General features: G+C 35.9%; 1 protein-coding gene across 4 annotated transcripts in view; it reads left to right on the top strand.

Moving 5' to 3' along the window:
• The window catches only part of SBF2 (SET binding factor 2), a gene marked incomplete at its 5' end in the record, with an annotated part of 253,439 nt that overhangs the window by 103,059 nt on the left and 134,160 nt on the right, over positions 1-16,220 (top strand). For all 4 annotated transcript variants that reach the window (XM_084263410.1, XM_084263409.1, XM_084263407.1 and 1 more), the window contains one exon: positions 4,291-4,428. In XM_084263410.1, the coding sequence (XP_084119536.1) occupies positions 4,291-4,428 (138 nt within the window). The remainder of the gene's footprint in view (positions 1-4,290; positions 4,429-16,220) is intronic.

The raw sequence follows: 16,220 nt of genomic DNA, 5'->3' as shown, positions 1-16,220 counted from the left end.
TGCACTTAGGTAGTGCCACCAGTCATAGTGGATTTCTGATGGAAAGCTGACAAATCAGTGACACAGAAAACAGTGAAAAGTGCAGATAGTGCAGTCTTCTTGTCTGTAGCTGCACAGACCCAACTAAAATGTTTATTTGAGGGTTTTGATACGGACTTGGTTGTGCTTGGGGTGCAAACCCCGAGGTAAATGACCAAGTTCTATCATGCAGTTTGGCAGATGAGTAATTTCTGATCGACAGGTATGGACAACATATAATCTAGTTCTGCCACACTAAGGGTACAAATGACTAAAATTTTTCTCTAATGAACCTTGAAAAATATATAATTACTGTTGAGTATAATAATACCATTTTATCTTCACTTCCACAGTATGCAGTAAACCTCTTCCTACATCCTAATTCTTTCAATGCTTTAATAGAAATTGTGACTTCTTTACAATTTTCTTAAATTTTTTACCGGTCCTCTAGAGTACTTCCGAGGGAAGTTGTCATTGACTCGAGCCTGTTGGTGTTCAGAAAGTGCTTGGACAAAACTCTTAGATACATGGTTTAACTTCTGTGTTGCCCTGTGTGGAGTCAGGAGTTGGTCTCTTCCAGTTCAGGATATACTATGAGTCTGTGACTTTAGAAACTAAATCTGTATGCAGTATATCTAAGATAAATGCTGATTTATGCAAATGATTAATTTTAGCAGAGAAGGACAAGGCAAGGAATAGGTCTACGGCTATGGTTTTAGGTAGGAAAGAAAGAACACATTCACGATTCAAGCAAAGGCAACTGTTTTGGCTTATAAAAATTAGAAGAAACAAACGTCATGTTTAAATGTTCATTAATCACATCTAGACTTTAGAGGGAAGGCTTGTAAGGACATAAAAAATGTTTAAAGTAACAAACCCAGCTACACAGTTTTAAAACACTGCGTCATTTTAAAATGTTTGGTTTCATGTTTAGTCTGAAAGCATTTATAGGAATACTTAAGAGAAACTTATTTGCTTCAATGGACACCTGCAGTTTCTAACAATGCTTGAAATGTCATTTCAGCACCTTGAATATAAGATCTCACATGTTCTTCAGCACAACTTCTGGATATTTGTACCAGGTTTTAGAAGGCAATCAAATGTAACGTGGAGTTGATTTGAAGCACTCACCACCATTAGAGGCTTATTTCTCTAAATAGTGTGCTAGACAAGCTGATTCTTTGTAATTCTCAATGTCTTTGATAGATGCTATGTTCTGGTTCCAAGAATTCTGGCAAATAAATGAAACAATATGGGAGTGTGTTCATTTTTAAAAACTTCTGTTTTTTTTTCTTGTTTACTGAAGGAGCACATGGCCTTTGAATTGTATTCACAGTGGTGCTTTTGTCTGTTTTGGTATAGCATCTGGGTTGGTAAGGAAACATTTTCCTGCTCTTACTGGCCTGACTATGCCGGTAATCATACTGGATAGTAGCTTGTATTTACACTTAATTTGGAAAGTTTTTCTCAATCTTGTTTGCATTTCAAATACTACACTAACATTTATTACCTTATTGTAAGGAAACTCAGAATCATTCATTGTTTAAGTTCTTGGAGGAGCATGTTGTCTTTATCCTCAATCTCTATATTTGTAAATTCCTTCCAGTTTATTTTAAAACACAGATTTTCTGTGTAGCCAGTGGATGTATGCTACTGCAGTTGTTTTCTAGTAAATCCAGATCTAGAAAGCATAACTTAAGCACAAGATCATTTTGAAATCCAGAAGTCATCTCACTGACATGAGTAGGGTTTAGACATGCATAGAGAGGTAGGTATTGAGAGCAGGCTGCCCAGATTGACAGTCACTTCTGATAACTAAACATTTAGTTGTTGATTTCCCTTTGCATTTTTCAGTTTAGAGGACAGATGTTAGTATAAATTTAATGCAAGTAGGCACGGTAGTAATGGCTTATTACAATAAAAAGAATTAGTTTTAAGTACACTTTATTTAAAATAAATACAAAAAGTGTATCTGAAGTCAGCCTACTAATACTTTAAAGTTCAAAATCGGTATATTCTGTGTATACAGTGTGACAACCAGCTATGTGTAAGCCACACATCCCAAGCTCATGTATTTGTCATTTGGGTGCAGAATATATTGTGGATTGATTGACTGTGCCAACTTTTCTGTGCCTTTAGTAGGTTGGTGTTTTCTGCACATGGGATGGTTATTTGTCCAGGAATTCTGGACACTTGGAATCTGTTGGATTGTCACTGCCAGGTGTGACATGGGAAATTACCTGTAAAGTTAAAGGGCACTGTCACCAGAAAGGATCTCCCGTGAGCAGTGGTAGCCTTTGCAGATCTGAAAAAGTGTTAAAATTGTCAACTCAAGTGTTCAGACCTTAAGAAGTGCCAGAACTAGAACTGCATAAGCAAACTTAATTTAGCTCATATGCATTGAACAAACATCTATTCAGAGTTTTGGGAGTTTTATCTTTCTTGGTCTACAGTTTCATTTACTACACTACACCTAAACTCTTCAGTACATGCAGAACTAATGATTTTATTGTCAAACTTCTCAATGAAGCTTTTGTTACAAATCCTGTATGTATCAACTATATTACATTATCTTTATAGCAGTTCTGCAAGATTAATAGTCATATCTTACAATTTTTTTTTAACTGGCATGGGATCAAAACCAAAGGGAGATTAGGCCAGTATTATCAAAGTCATGGACTAATACTGGATGCTTAGCTTGGAATGACTAGGATGTCGTTTCTCAGAGTACTTTTGATGTTCAGAAGTTATTTTCAGCTGCAGGACGGAGTGCTTAGCACTTCTAAAGACGCAGACTCAGAAGTGTTAAGCTTACTATCTAGAGTATGAAGAATGTGACATGAGAGAACTTTGGTTTTGAAAATTTTCCCAGGATCATAAAATAAACTGTATATCAGAGGCAGAGTTTTAACTGCTGTTCACCTACAAGACTACCCAGGTTTTATCGTAGAGGTTCTAAAGATGAATCTGTAGGAAATGTTCGTTTATAACTTACTCTTCATCCTCTCAGTTTTTAGCAGCTGTGCAGGGGAAAGAAGCAATTGCTGGAAACATGGCATTTTGACCTATCTCTCTGGTTTCTTTGCTATCTGCATTGTTGAACAATTCCAGAAATGTGATGGTGGTGGTGGTGTTTTGTGGGTTTTGGGATTTTGGTTGTTGGGTCTTGTCCCCCCACTAATACATACAGTGGCTATTACCTTCTCCCCTTGTAAATTTTTTATAGTTTTGCTAATAATTATGTACTTTGCGGGGTTTTTTTGTGTATGTGACTTCAGCGTTAAGTAAAAGAAACAGTGAATATGAAATTCCACAAAGGCCATGTCAAGAATCTCCAGCAAACTGGACTCTGGTCACTTAAAAAAGAAGAAAAAAACATACACTTTTCCCTTTGCTCTTGAGCTGTAGTTCTCTTGTTCATATTGCTTGAGCATCTATGTTCTAGGGTCAGAATTGCTGTCTTTGGTTATAATCACTTGCGCTGCCACAGCCCTGAAAGGACTTAGATTTATATGACGTGTTTTAAGCCTTGCACACGGTTAGTCTGCTCGCTCCTGCAAGAGCTTAGAAATATAGTTTTCTAAGTACATATGAAGTATTTGGAGAATTGCAGCCTTTTTTTAGTCTGAGAAGCAAGTAATTCTCTTTTACAGACTTACAAAGTAATGAAACTTGAACATATTTTTCACAGGTGTCCAAAACTCATATCCCTGGTATGGGGATTTAAGAATAAAATTCCAAGTGTTTAAAATGGGTGAAAAATATTGCTCTACAAATAGTCTTTTGTAGGTGTACATTGAATGGCTTTGCAGGTAGGTACAAGTGGAGCATCTGTGTTTCATTATATAAATTAATAGAACAATTAAAAACGTAGAGATGTTCCAAAGCACAGCAATTTTATCATCAAATTCTAACCTGTTCTCAAAATGAAGCCTGCATAATGTGACAATTTATTCATCCTTTTGCCTGTTAAACCCTGCAAAGATGATCTTGAATATTGAATTCAAAGGAACACATCTTCCATTAGTAGAGTTTATTCTATCTCCCTTCATGTGTATAGGACTAGATTTATATCAGTCTGACCAACTTCAAGACCTACTGGATTTTCCCTATTTTCTCTAAATTTTGCAACCTTGCATATTTGCATTTTAAAGGAAAGGAGCTTCTCAATTAAGATAATGTTTTATGAAAAGTTTTTTTAAACAATATTTCTTGACATTTATATTACTGCTTAACTATATGTTTCTCTTTTTTTTTCATTTGTTTCATTAGTTTTGCCAGCCTGGAGGATGGCAGCTTTCGAAAGAGAGAAAACAGCCAACCTTCTTCGTGGTGGTTCTGACTGATATAGACTCAGAGAGACACTACTGTTCCTGCTTAACTTTCTATGAAGCAGAGATTAACCTGCAGGTAAAAACTTTACAATAAGTAAAAAAATGCAGAAGGGTGCCTAGAAACAGTAGATTAATGTCATAGAGGACAACTATATTAGGTATGTTGCTGTTTGTGATAAGGATGTATTTTTCTGTTATGCAGAAAGGCACGTGTGTTTGTGCAAAGGTAAGGTCAGTGTGCTTGTTTGCATTTTGTTTGGGTTTTTTTTTAAATCTGCTCTGTAAAAAAACAACCCAAAACACTTCACAGAATTTCTTTTTCTCCGCTGCATGTTTTTGTAATGGGACACAAGATGGTGTTCCTTCCATTTACTTCCCTGCTTGATATAGCATGAATGAGTCTCATCTTTGTTCTAGGAAGGTTTTTTTAACTTCTGCTCCCTCTTCTGGCCAGCGCCACCAGGCCAACACTCTACAAATGTGTACAAGTATGCTGTAATGTATGTTATTTCTGTAATTGCATTTATTGTCAAGATTTGTGTGGGTGTAAATAGCAAGATTTAAAAACTGATAGAATAATTCTTCACTTCTTAGGTAGGTCAGATTTTGGGTGTCAGCTACTTGGCAGCGTTTGGTTTTAAACATGTATTTAATTATTTTTGGGCAACCTCAGTCTTTCAAAAATAGATATTTTGTTTCCCATTTTATGTAAAGTACTTCACAGAATCTCTACTATGACATAATACTTGGAATCTTTGGAAGCTAGAAGCTAGGGAAAAGCTAATCCAATCTGTAATTGCAGACTGTCATTGTTAGGTTTTGAAACATTTTCTTCCCCACATGAAAATCAGAAAGTAAGTAAAACTTTGGCATTAAGAGCATTAAAATTAGTTAAGATTAACTAGATGACTAAGTATTTTTTCCTCTTTTAGTGAAGAACTTTAACATCATTGATTATTTTTAAAAAATGCTTTTAGTAGTCCAAGTGTACTGTGTTTAATACTGGAGTTGAAATCTTACTCTCTTTGCAGAGTAATTAAAAGATAGGGTGTAGTGCTTTTCTAGGCACAACTGGAAGCCAGAGAGTAATAGTTGTTCTTATTTTATTAACGTTACAGTTTAGGTGGATTTTTTTGTAGGTTATTAAAAAGAGGAGAAATGCAACCAAAAATTAGATGTATTTTAGTCTTCAGTTTTAATGTAGATCAACTGACATCTTCCCATTAAAAACTTTGTCACTATCAAATATCTATCATCTTTATTTTATAATTAGAGTGAAATACTCTATAGTCATTCTTTTCCAGCTGATAAAAATTCCTCCTTCTCTCTATGTATTTCATAACATAGACTAAATTTAGCAAACTTGTAATTTATCCTGTGGTTTCTAGCAGCTGCTTTTGATTCACTATCCACATCTTTCAAGTAAGTCTCATCACAAAACATCCAATATTAGCTAAGAGTTTTTTCTTAACATGCCTAGGTATAAATTTAAAAAAACCCAAAAAACCTAATACCCCCCCCCCCCCCCAAAACACACACGCACACACAACCAACAAACCTGAGTGCCGCAGGATGTTGGTTCTCATAATGCCATTCCTGGCTGTGTTCTAAAGAATGCATATTTTTCAGATGAACTTGCTGTGGTGAAATTTATTCTATGACTGCATTGTTTATAGCCAAACTTCCTGTTTCTTTCTAAAACCCAACGAGAATAATTGAACGTGCCCTGTTACATGGTCATTAGACAAGAATTCGGCACATGTACAATCTGTAATGAAACACGAGCTTATGAAGCACTGGGCTATGAAAGCAATACTGATTTAACCATTCAGATGCATGCCTCATTAAACAAACAGTCCATAAAACATAGTGTCCCGGACCTGAAATGAAATCTGGACAGTACTCTTCACAATTAAACACAGTTCAAGGTTTTGTTTTGGTTGTTAGGGTTTTTATAATTAAATGATATAATGCACTAAGACAAAAGTAAGATTAAATTTCAAAAAAAGAAGGGTTACTTCTTTCCCTTCACCAGGTAAACTTTACTGATACACAAGATTGGTCAGAGTTCAGCTAGAGCAGATTAGATGTTTGGCTTGGCAGAATCATCTTCACAAAAAAACTGGAATGAACCACTGGGAAGTTTCTGTGGTTAATTAAACTGCAAAGTGAAACCAAACTGATTTCTCAGCTTGTGAATGCAAGAAGAGAAGTATCAAACCTTTTTTGAACTTCCTGCTTAATAATAGAAACACCTTTTTGATACTGTTGATCAAGGTGGGTCTAAGAAGGCTTACTTGTATCATTCCAGTTCCCTTCATTCCTGCTTCAGCTGTTTGTTACAGGATAACTTGTAAAGGCTACCTGAAAATTTATGTGACTTGCGCTCACATGGTGTATCTAGGTGGTACCCGTGATAACCTAGGTGCAAGATGTATATAGCAACTGTAAAAGCTATATAGTCTGCAGGAAAAAAGTAACCTCCCTGGTATCTCTGAAAGCCCTGGATTCAATTTAGTCTCTTGACACTAGCATGTCACAAAGTCTTCCAGAGAAAAGAACAGGCTCTAATAATCAGGTGATGGCCTATTTTCAGCTTCATTACTCCTGGGTAGAAAATAAAATACTATTCTATTTGTTGCCATCTATAAATGGTACTTTTTTGCAGTACTGTCATCCTGAACTGACCCAGATTTTATTATCTGGATGAATTGATGCTGGTCAATTTGATTGGTGGTAAGCTCTCATAAAGCTGTGATAGTATATCAAAGTTCAATGTTACATATAGTCTTTACTCACGAGGAAGGTGAACACATCTTGTTTCTTTAAATGTAAGAATAGACATCACTTGATGCTCTGAGTGCAGGTGACACAGTTTTGCCATTTATAGGCAATTCATGAATTGTTCTACTTTATGATGCAAGTCTTACTTAATTGTTCCCGTAATGTTAGTTAAAGCTATTGTTTCTCATCTGAGGTGAAAATGAAGCATTTGAAAGTTTTACTTAACAGTTTGAAACGTGTCTAGACTATTAGAGACAGTCTAATAGTGAATTAGCAATAGTAATGCTGGTGTCATGTAAAAACTTCCTTAAGTATGTTTCAGGGCAGTTCAATGTACAAGATTTCTCTCCCACCTCAAGTTCCTACCAGTAAGTGTAAAGAAATCTGAGATACACTGGTTTCTCCTTCCAGCTTTTTATGTTTCCAGCACATGCTTGGACTGATCCATGTTTTTGTCTGGCTTAAGGTGCCATTTAGCTGCTCTAGCAAATAAAGCTGGTTGCCATACTGACGTACATGGATCTACAGGAATTAGGAAGTGGGGACTAAGTCAAAACCTTTGAATTTCCTCTTCCCTCACAGTGCCTTGAAGGTAGTGGGGTTTTGTTGTAGTTGTTGTTTGGGTTTTTTCCCCCCATTACTATATTTTGATCATTGCTGTGGACTTCAAATTTTATTGATTTGAAATCTGCTTCAAACTTCATTGATCTCAAGAAAACCCTGACCAGTCAATTTAAAAAAAAAAAAAAAGAAAAGGAAAAAAAAGAAAAAAGTCTACTTAGCTTATTTTTCTGGCAACTGAAGCCAGAAGCTGTTGAGCAGCCAAAGGGGTGGTATTCAGCAGAATCGTAACTTACATCTACAGAATTTATCCATAAAACTCAGTTACTCTGTGTAACTTTGTTAGCCATCAAAATAATGCATCTCTGTATACACTCATGCTAAAATGAGGTTCTTCTAACAGCAGTTTTTGGATGTTACCACTTAGTGAACAGAGACTTGATTTAATACTTTTGAGTCAGCAGATACTTCTACTGGCTTCAGCTCTGCTTCTTACCAATTACGCAGTTAGAATTTATACTAACAATGCTTGGAAGAGCACCATAGTTAAATTCTTTTTAAAAAATGTTGACTCACAGTGTTTGGGAACTTAATGGTCAAACTGTATGTTGCTTTACACTTTGAAAAAAAATTATCCTCTCTCCCCAACCCCGCCATCAACAGATTAAAGAATGATTTATGCCAGTAACTAAGCCAGTGCAACTGTATTTCTTGCATTACAGTAAATTGGCTTGATGAGATTAGCACAAAACCCCAAACACTTGTTTATAATAATCTTACTACAAGATTGTATCATTCATCTGTGTTGTCTTAAGCATATGTACATTAAAGCATTTGATCATGAATTTAGTAAGATTAAATATAGCGCTCTGGAAAGCGCACATAAGTAATAATTCACAAATCTTCCATTTCCTGCCATTCACATTCTCTTCCTCTCTCTGCTCCCCTTGCAAAAAGAGGAAAAAGAAATTGTAAAAATCCCAAACCATAAAATGGCAGATTCACAACATTCACAAATATTTCCTGAGTCAAGGGAAAAACTGCCAACAAGTGACTTCATGCTTCATAAAGTTTTAATTTTTATGCTTGGACTGGAGAGTTGGTGATCCTACTGTGTCAAAGTATATGCTGCTTGAGACACTGATGTTTGGTTTTTAGCAGAGGATGAGAACACTCAATTCATTTGTACCCTTTTTGAAGTGTGAAACCTGATGCCCCTTTGGATATTGTATTAGTGTGTTATCTTTACGATGAAGTCTAATAACTTTTGTGAATATCACAAATGTTAAATTTGCTCTGAAAGTGACCCTTGACTGTTAATGCCCCAAGACACGTTTTGGGGAGGGGGGGCAAGGGAACCTATTTGAAAAATAATGTTTTATGTATTACATCATCATCTTTCTAAATTTGCGGAAAAATGCATGGCATGATAGCATACAGAGATTTAAGTAGTGCTTTATTTCCTTTCTGCTCCTGTGTAAAGAGAAAGCTGTAGCTAATGTTCTATATCATAAGAAATTGACTTTTATTTTTAATGTCCTTTTATACATTTAAAGTCCTCTCTAGACCAGAGTTCGATGTTAAAAGGTGGGAACAGTTGCATATTTCCACCTTCCTACCAACTCTAGCAGTAAATTCTCCTGCCTGGTTTATCCCTTGGCTCATGTATTCACACGCACCCAGTATGAACTGGTGCAGGTGCAAAGGCTTGTTCTGGGTAAAGGTCTCCTTTTCCTCTTCACTCCTGTGCTGCAACTCCAAAGTGATCCCAAGTCTTACCTCATTGGGTAGGATGATGCTATCTTTTAAGCAGAGACTTTTCTTTGTCATCAGATAATTTACCTGACTTTCAAACACTAATAATACCTACTCAGCCATTCATTCAGTGTCTTTTCAATGTGGTTCCCCATATGGACTTTAAAGGAATTGACTGTATTTGAATTAAGGAAAACAAAAATCCATGTCTGTAAAACTTTGCCTTGGTGTACTTATGCACATACTGTCCTGTATTATATAAAACCCATAATGACTGAGTTAAAATAGAGTATGAATCCCCCCATTTCTTAAGGTAGAGTGATTTTTGCCATTTGTTCAGCTTATCTTGCTTAGGTCTTCTTACCTTAGATGAAGTACGTAAAGCTTCAAAGGGTGGAATCCATGGATTAAGTTTGTTGCCTTTGGGAAAGTTCAGTAAACTCCAAGATCTGAAATTACTATTTGCATATGCATAGTTCTTGGTAGGGACTTGTTACTATAGCTCTTTTTCTTCAAGCTAAGGGTAGTTCTCTTGATTATTGATTATTGCCCCCTGGAATTTCAGCATTTGTAGGGCAACTGGATATGCATTACCCTGGACTTTCCAGACCTTCCAGGATGTGCATAGCCTAATGGCCTACTCCAGAAATGCACTTTGGCCAATGGCTGCATAAGCTGGACAGAAAGGTGGAAAGCACAGGCGCTAGATCACTTTTGTTCCAAAGTTCTTTCCATGCATGTAGATGATAATGCATATCATAAGCACCTTCTGGAGTTTTCAAAGTGATGTGCATTAAATGGTAAACATCTAGTTGATGGTGGTGGTGTAAATTTTGTGTAATGCTGAAAGGTGCAATGAAAACTCCTCATTGTTATGTATGAGTACTCTGAAGTGTCAGTAGTATTTAGGGAGTGAATGAGCTGACCTGTTATGGAGGCTTGAGGTTACTCTATTTGATAACTTTATGATCTTCAAATAATTTTCTGTCTTTGGTCCTTTTTTTAGTTGATAGAATCCCTAGTATGCATTACTACAGCTTATTATCATCCTGTTTTGAAGACACTAAATTGAGATAATTTCTATTATGCTGGTATAATCAGTGTAAGTTTAACTGCAGTTGTATTGTTCTATGCATGTATACAAGTCATGAAGTATATTTGTTCACCTGTGGTTTTTAGTTCAGTATAGCAGATTGGAGTATAGCAGGGAAGATACAAATTTGTCTTCTGGAGGCAGTCAGCAAAGTTTATTTTAACTTTTGTACGTGTGTTATAATTTATTGGATACATGTGTTCTGTAGAATCTGAAAAGTAAATTAAATTAATTGATGCTGAATGTATTTTGGTCTTTGATTGTTAATAAACCAACTAAGAGTGTATTGGGCTTCAAGTAAGACTAGCAGAGACTAAGTCACGTGGAGAGAAAGGGATCTATCCCAAACAAGCCATTGGCACAAGATTACTAAAGCAAACTTCAAATAATTACTCTTAAAATGAGAAATCATGCATGGTCTCTTAAGTCTTCTTTGCTAAGCAGTTCGTAGAAAAACAGTGGGCTTGCTGAGCTTGGCACAGTTTTGCTGCAGAATTTTGTACAGGGTAAAGAGTTTTTAATACTTCTAATGAAGTACTAGAGTGAAAGTTTTTTAATGAGAGATGTTTTTTTCTATTAAGGATTGGATGAATTAATAAAAGTACAATTCTGATTTCACTTTCTGTTAACATTTGGTTTCCTTTGAGTTTCAGATAATGCCTGCCAGCTCTCACCTTCAGAACTGTAAAATTACATCTACTGCTTTGTGTTTTCTGACTTTTCTATCAATACTTCAGTTTAAATTGATTTTCCTCACTTTGACATGAAGATAAACCTACTTTTTCTCTGCTCAGTGTTAATCAGAACTAAACACACTGACTTCAGTAGCATATGCCCCTGGAGATGTACGGTCAGCATGCCTGGGTTGTCCATGTGTCTGAAAATGAGTGGCATCTCTAATAAAAGCATGTCTCAGTGCTGCCTGCCACAGTGGTTCAGAGACCCAGGAGGGCATTGTGACCCAACGAGGGGCAGCTGATAGTCTTGGAGAGTTGGATAATGGTTCGGAGTTGGTTTATCTAGGAGCTTTCAATGTTTGAGAGTTGATAAATGGCAGAGGTGGGCATACTTATTCAAGTCTGGGTTCTGAAGATGGGGGTGAAAATACATGAGAGGAGGGATAGTTACAGTTCACGTGTGCAATAATTCAGCTGTATGTTGATGGAGCAAATGCTAATGTGTTCTCAAGCTGTGTAAGTCCCTTTACATTTGGCAGTAGGGATTTTTTTTTAACTCTGTTACTAGGCTATTTTAATCTTTAAATATTACTTCAGTTTCTACTGTAAATTTTGTCTAGATTGTTATTTTTAAGTAAAATACAATATTTAAAGCTGACAAAATAATCTCATTGCTAAGGCAAAATTAGATGCATACAAATAAAAAAGGAAACTGTAAAGTTTGAGGGCTGGAGCAGAGCAATGTATATCCCTGTTGAATTAGAAAAAGGTATGGTTATTATGAGTGAAGTTGGCTGCTGTTATTTGGTTTTATGTCTGCCACATCTGTTGCCTTTGAATGAGCTGTATTTTTTCCCTAAAATAGCACAAATCAGTCACCTCTTTCTACTAAAAGTTATAACCTAATTTCTGAAGATAAAATTGAGGCTTAGATGAAGGTGTCTGTTGATGTGCTGACTTTCTGTGGGCAATATTTTAAGTGCACCCAGTGTCTGTCAAATGTGACTGACAGTAGAGATCTTGAACTTGAAGGAGCTTTTGTGTATGTGTCTGGGTAGGAAGCAGAGAATTTCGTAGTCCACTGCCACATGAGCAAAAATGTGGGGAGTGAGGTCAACCCCCTCAGACATCAGGTAATCCACAAATGTTTTTAATTTAGGCATAAATCTACAGGAAATGAAATTAATTTGTTGCTACAGAGGGTTATCTGCTTGTTATGTGGATGGTATAGTTCTTTTTCTTCTCTGTTCCACATACCTGAGGCCAAGCATGAAACCATGAATGAAATTAAGTCTGTTTACGTTTTAGATTTGTATAAAAGGGTTTTGTGTGTGTGTGTCCTCAAAGTTTGTTCAGTCAGAAAGAAAGAGGAGACTAAAAAAAAATAGGTCTGCAATTACTTGGACATCATCCCCATATTTAATAAACTATTTGAAGTAGGCTTAGTCCTACATTAGTACTTTTTGTGTCTGTCATTTGTTTATCAGTGAATGCTGAATATAATAAAATACTGGAAAAGCTATACTGTTGAATAATCTAAATAGTATTGTGAGGCTATGTCACTATATGTTCAATTATGTTGCATTAAATGCTTGGAAGAAAATAAAGGTTGTCATTTTGGATCAGAAAGAAAAGACATTTTGCATAGTATTTGGTCCCTCTGGATGGTTAGAAGTGAATGTCTGGAGACCAGGGCATAGATAATAACTTCATGAATCCTATACCTCTGCAGTCCAAGGACCAACTGAGCCAGATATGACTGGTACATGTTTAGTAACCTCTGTGAATGTCATTAACTGGTCCAATTTTTTATGACTCTGTGTACATTCTTATTTACTGCTGTTCTGTATCAGAGGGTTCTGTGGGAGGTTATTGGTGTTAGCAGTAGGAAGTGTATAAAGAGTAGAACTAAACAGTAAGACAAGAACCTGATGTAAAGGACTTTATTTTTTCAATATAACTGATTTTATCAGTATAACCAATCGGTTTGATCAGCTGAGCTTTTGTCATGCAGCATTACCACTTCTGTTTTGGCAAGCCAGCACACAAAATAGCGCCTGTGAAATTTCTTTCTTACACTCCTTTGATGCTAAGCACAGAAACTAAGCACGCTCTTCTGGGACTTACAAGATGTTATCTGAAATTCATACTTTTCAACTCTGAATATTTATTTCTGATCTGAAGCCAACAGATTGTATTGGACAGAACATGTAGCGGGACCACTTCACATTTGCCCTTGTACCTCCTTAAGCTTTGCAGAGTAGGGCATGTCATGTATTCTGAAGAAACAGGAGACTCTGGTAAAGTTTTGAAACTGTGTCAGTCATGCTGTGTAAGCCAGGCCTGTGCACTCTGTATTGTATGCTTTCATGGAGTCACAGTGTTCGTTACATTCTCCTCAGCATCTCCCTAGATAGACTGGCATGGGTCCTGAACTGGGAGAGTTATGTGACTGCTCATCACTTGCTCCATTAGAATGTGTAAATCATTTTTCCACAGTGCCCTTGTGAAGCATATGAAGACAGCATTTAATGTAGAATTTCAGTTTTAAGAAAGTCTTAATCTACACCAATTTATTTCAGGAAAATATGCCTTATTCTATAATTGTTTTAATACTTGAATTTTTCTTTTAATAGCAAGCTTTCAAACTCTTACCTCATTACAGTGTGCTTGATAAAATGCTGCAAACTGTGCTCAGTTCTTAGCACTTCTTTATAAATGTAGAGGGTTTTTTTAAAGCGAAAGGACGCCAATTTAAGGCAAAACAATGCCTCATTTAATAGTCATGTATCAAGCCTGAGAGTGTTTGATTTTAACTGCATCTAGTAAAAATGTATTAAAGCTTTTTCTAGTCTGTGGATCTGGGATGTCATACCTGATCCATTGGTGGGTAATTCCAGTTGTCAGCTAATCTTCCTTATCTAAAAAATGCTTGAATAATTAGGATAAATTTGTCTAGCTTGGACTTAATGCTGTATACATCCCTTGGCTAAACTTGAGGAACAAATTGTTCTTGGAAAACAAGTAAACAAATAAGTAGCAGAGTGATGATGAACTGTGCTAATCACAGTTAATTCTTCTAAGATATTGGTCATTAGTCAGGGGATTCATGCTGGTTTTTGTTTCGTTTGTTGGGGGTTTTTTGTCACATGAACTTCTATTTTTTGTGAGGGTTTTTTTTTTTTCCAAATGCTCACACAAATGTATTTCTTAATTTAGTTACTTTTATTGACTAAGTTAACTGTAAAGTGATGCTGTCAGTTTGATAAGTTGGTTGTATGTTCCAGTTTACCCCATCACTTTAGGTCACAAATATGTTAAATGGGTACTGCCCATGGTGGAAGAAGAAAGGCAAACAGTTGAAATATATGTGCTCCTGTTCTCTCTAGCTTTGTATTCTCATTTTTGTGAGACCCTATGAAACTCATTTCTAGGTTGTGTCAGGAGTTGGATGTACACTCATATATATATATATATATATATGGTGTAGATGTGTGTGTACATTTGTTAAAATACATGAAAAAATCAAAGTATATTGGTCTGCTTTAAATGTACAGGGGAGAATTTTTGGGACAGTCTCTTAAAAAACCACTCTAAAGCTATAGCAAACAAATTGAGCAAACTGAAATTGCATCATATGTCCTTCAAAAGAAGTTTCCCCATTTTCTGAGTTTGTTTATTATATATTTATGCGGGAAAAGAGGAGGGAGGGGGGAAAAGTCAAATAAACAAATCAAACACCCTCCTGTAAAACCAGACAAGATTTTTCCATTTAAACTTACGATATGTTCTCAACCATGTTCTTGTAATGTAAATGTTTGTTTAACCGGATTTTAAAATTTTAAGAAAGCAAATCAGTATCCAGTTTTAAAATTAGTTATCCTGATTTTTCCTGAACTTGCTTTGTTCTCATGGGAGACACGAGTGTTAACATTCATTACCATGGTGCATCTGTGTTTTTGTTACAGTTTGGACGATTTAAAATTTGCTTAAGAAATATTTAAATTTAATAGTTTGTCAATGCTGTTTCTCCAAGAGATGCAGTGAGGGGCTAGAAGTAAAAACGCAGCCAAAATCTCTTATGTCCCTTCCGTGTTTCAGATGTCCAGGTTGGCACAATCATATGGATGTGACTTGGGAACCTTCACAATGAAGGTTTCTGCAAAGACACTTTTTGTTAAATAAGTGATTTGTTGGATAAAAGTTTTGCAATTAAGATATTGATAATTATGGTATTAGCTGGTAGGTTTTGTGAACTTGAGTAAGCCATAAGTTACAGATCTCTGCACTGTATTTTCTTTATAACTTTAGACACCAAGTCAAGATACAGAAGAAAAGAAGAATCTGGGTTTGACAGGCAGGGAGCTGGACCCTGATGGGCTTCAGCCAACCGCAAATGTAATTCCAGGGAACCATGTGTTTTAAGCATGGTGAAATCATGAGCCATCATAGATCGTCATCCAATTTCTTAGATTAAACAATTAGATCAGTCTTTGTTACCCATTCCTAGCCTACTGAAGAGTTTTTCGGAACTTTATTAAAAATACATCCCTTCATTTCCAGTCTAAAGGCACAGATATTTCTGAATTAGATTTTAAATGTATATCATCTTTTATACTAAATGGATCTCTAAGCATCTGGAACACCATTTTTCTCTCTAGTGGTACATTTTTCCCATTTCAGCTGTTTTCAGAGTCTGCATCTATACAAAAAAGGGGGAAAGAAAAGTAATGTCAATATTTAATTGAAATTAAGAAACAACTTCATCTGTTCTACTGTAGTATGAAGGGCTGCTAGACAGCACTCTTGATGAGAGCTATGGGGGAAGCTCTATAGCAATGTACAGAATAAAATTATCATCATCTTCCAACGAATGTGAGGGCAAAAGGAGAATTCTAATCATCAACTACATTTTAAAAATATATAATTACATGACAGTATTAACTTATTTAACCTATTTAAATTTATCTTGAAGTGCATGTATTGTTAGCAAGGCTT

The sequence above is a fragment of the Gallinula chloropus genome (genome assembly GCF_964237585.1).
Source record: "Gallinula chloropus genome assembly, chromosome: 4".
NCBI classification, from domain to species: domain Eukaryota; kingdom Metazoa; phylum Chordata; class Aves; order Gruiformes; family Rallidae; genus Gallinula; species Gallinula chloropus.
This window is presented reverse-complemented; position numbering and strand designations above follow the sequence as displayed.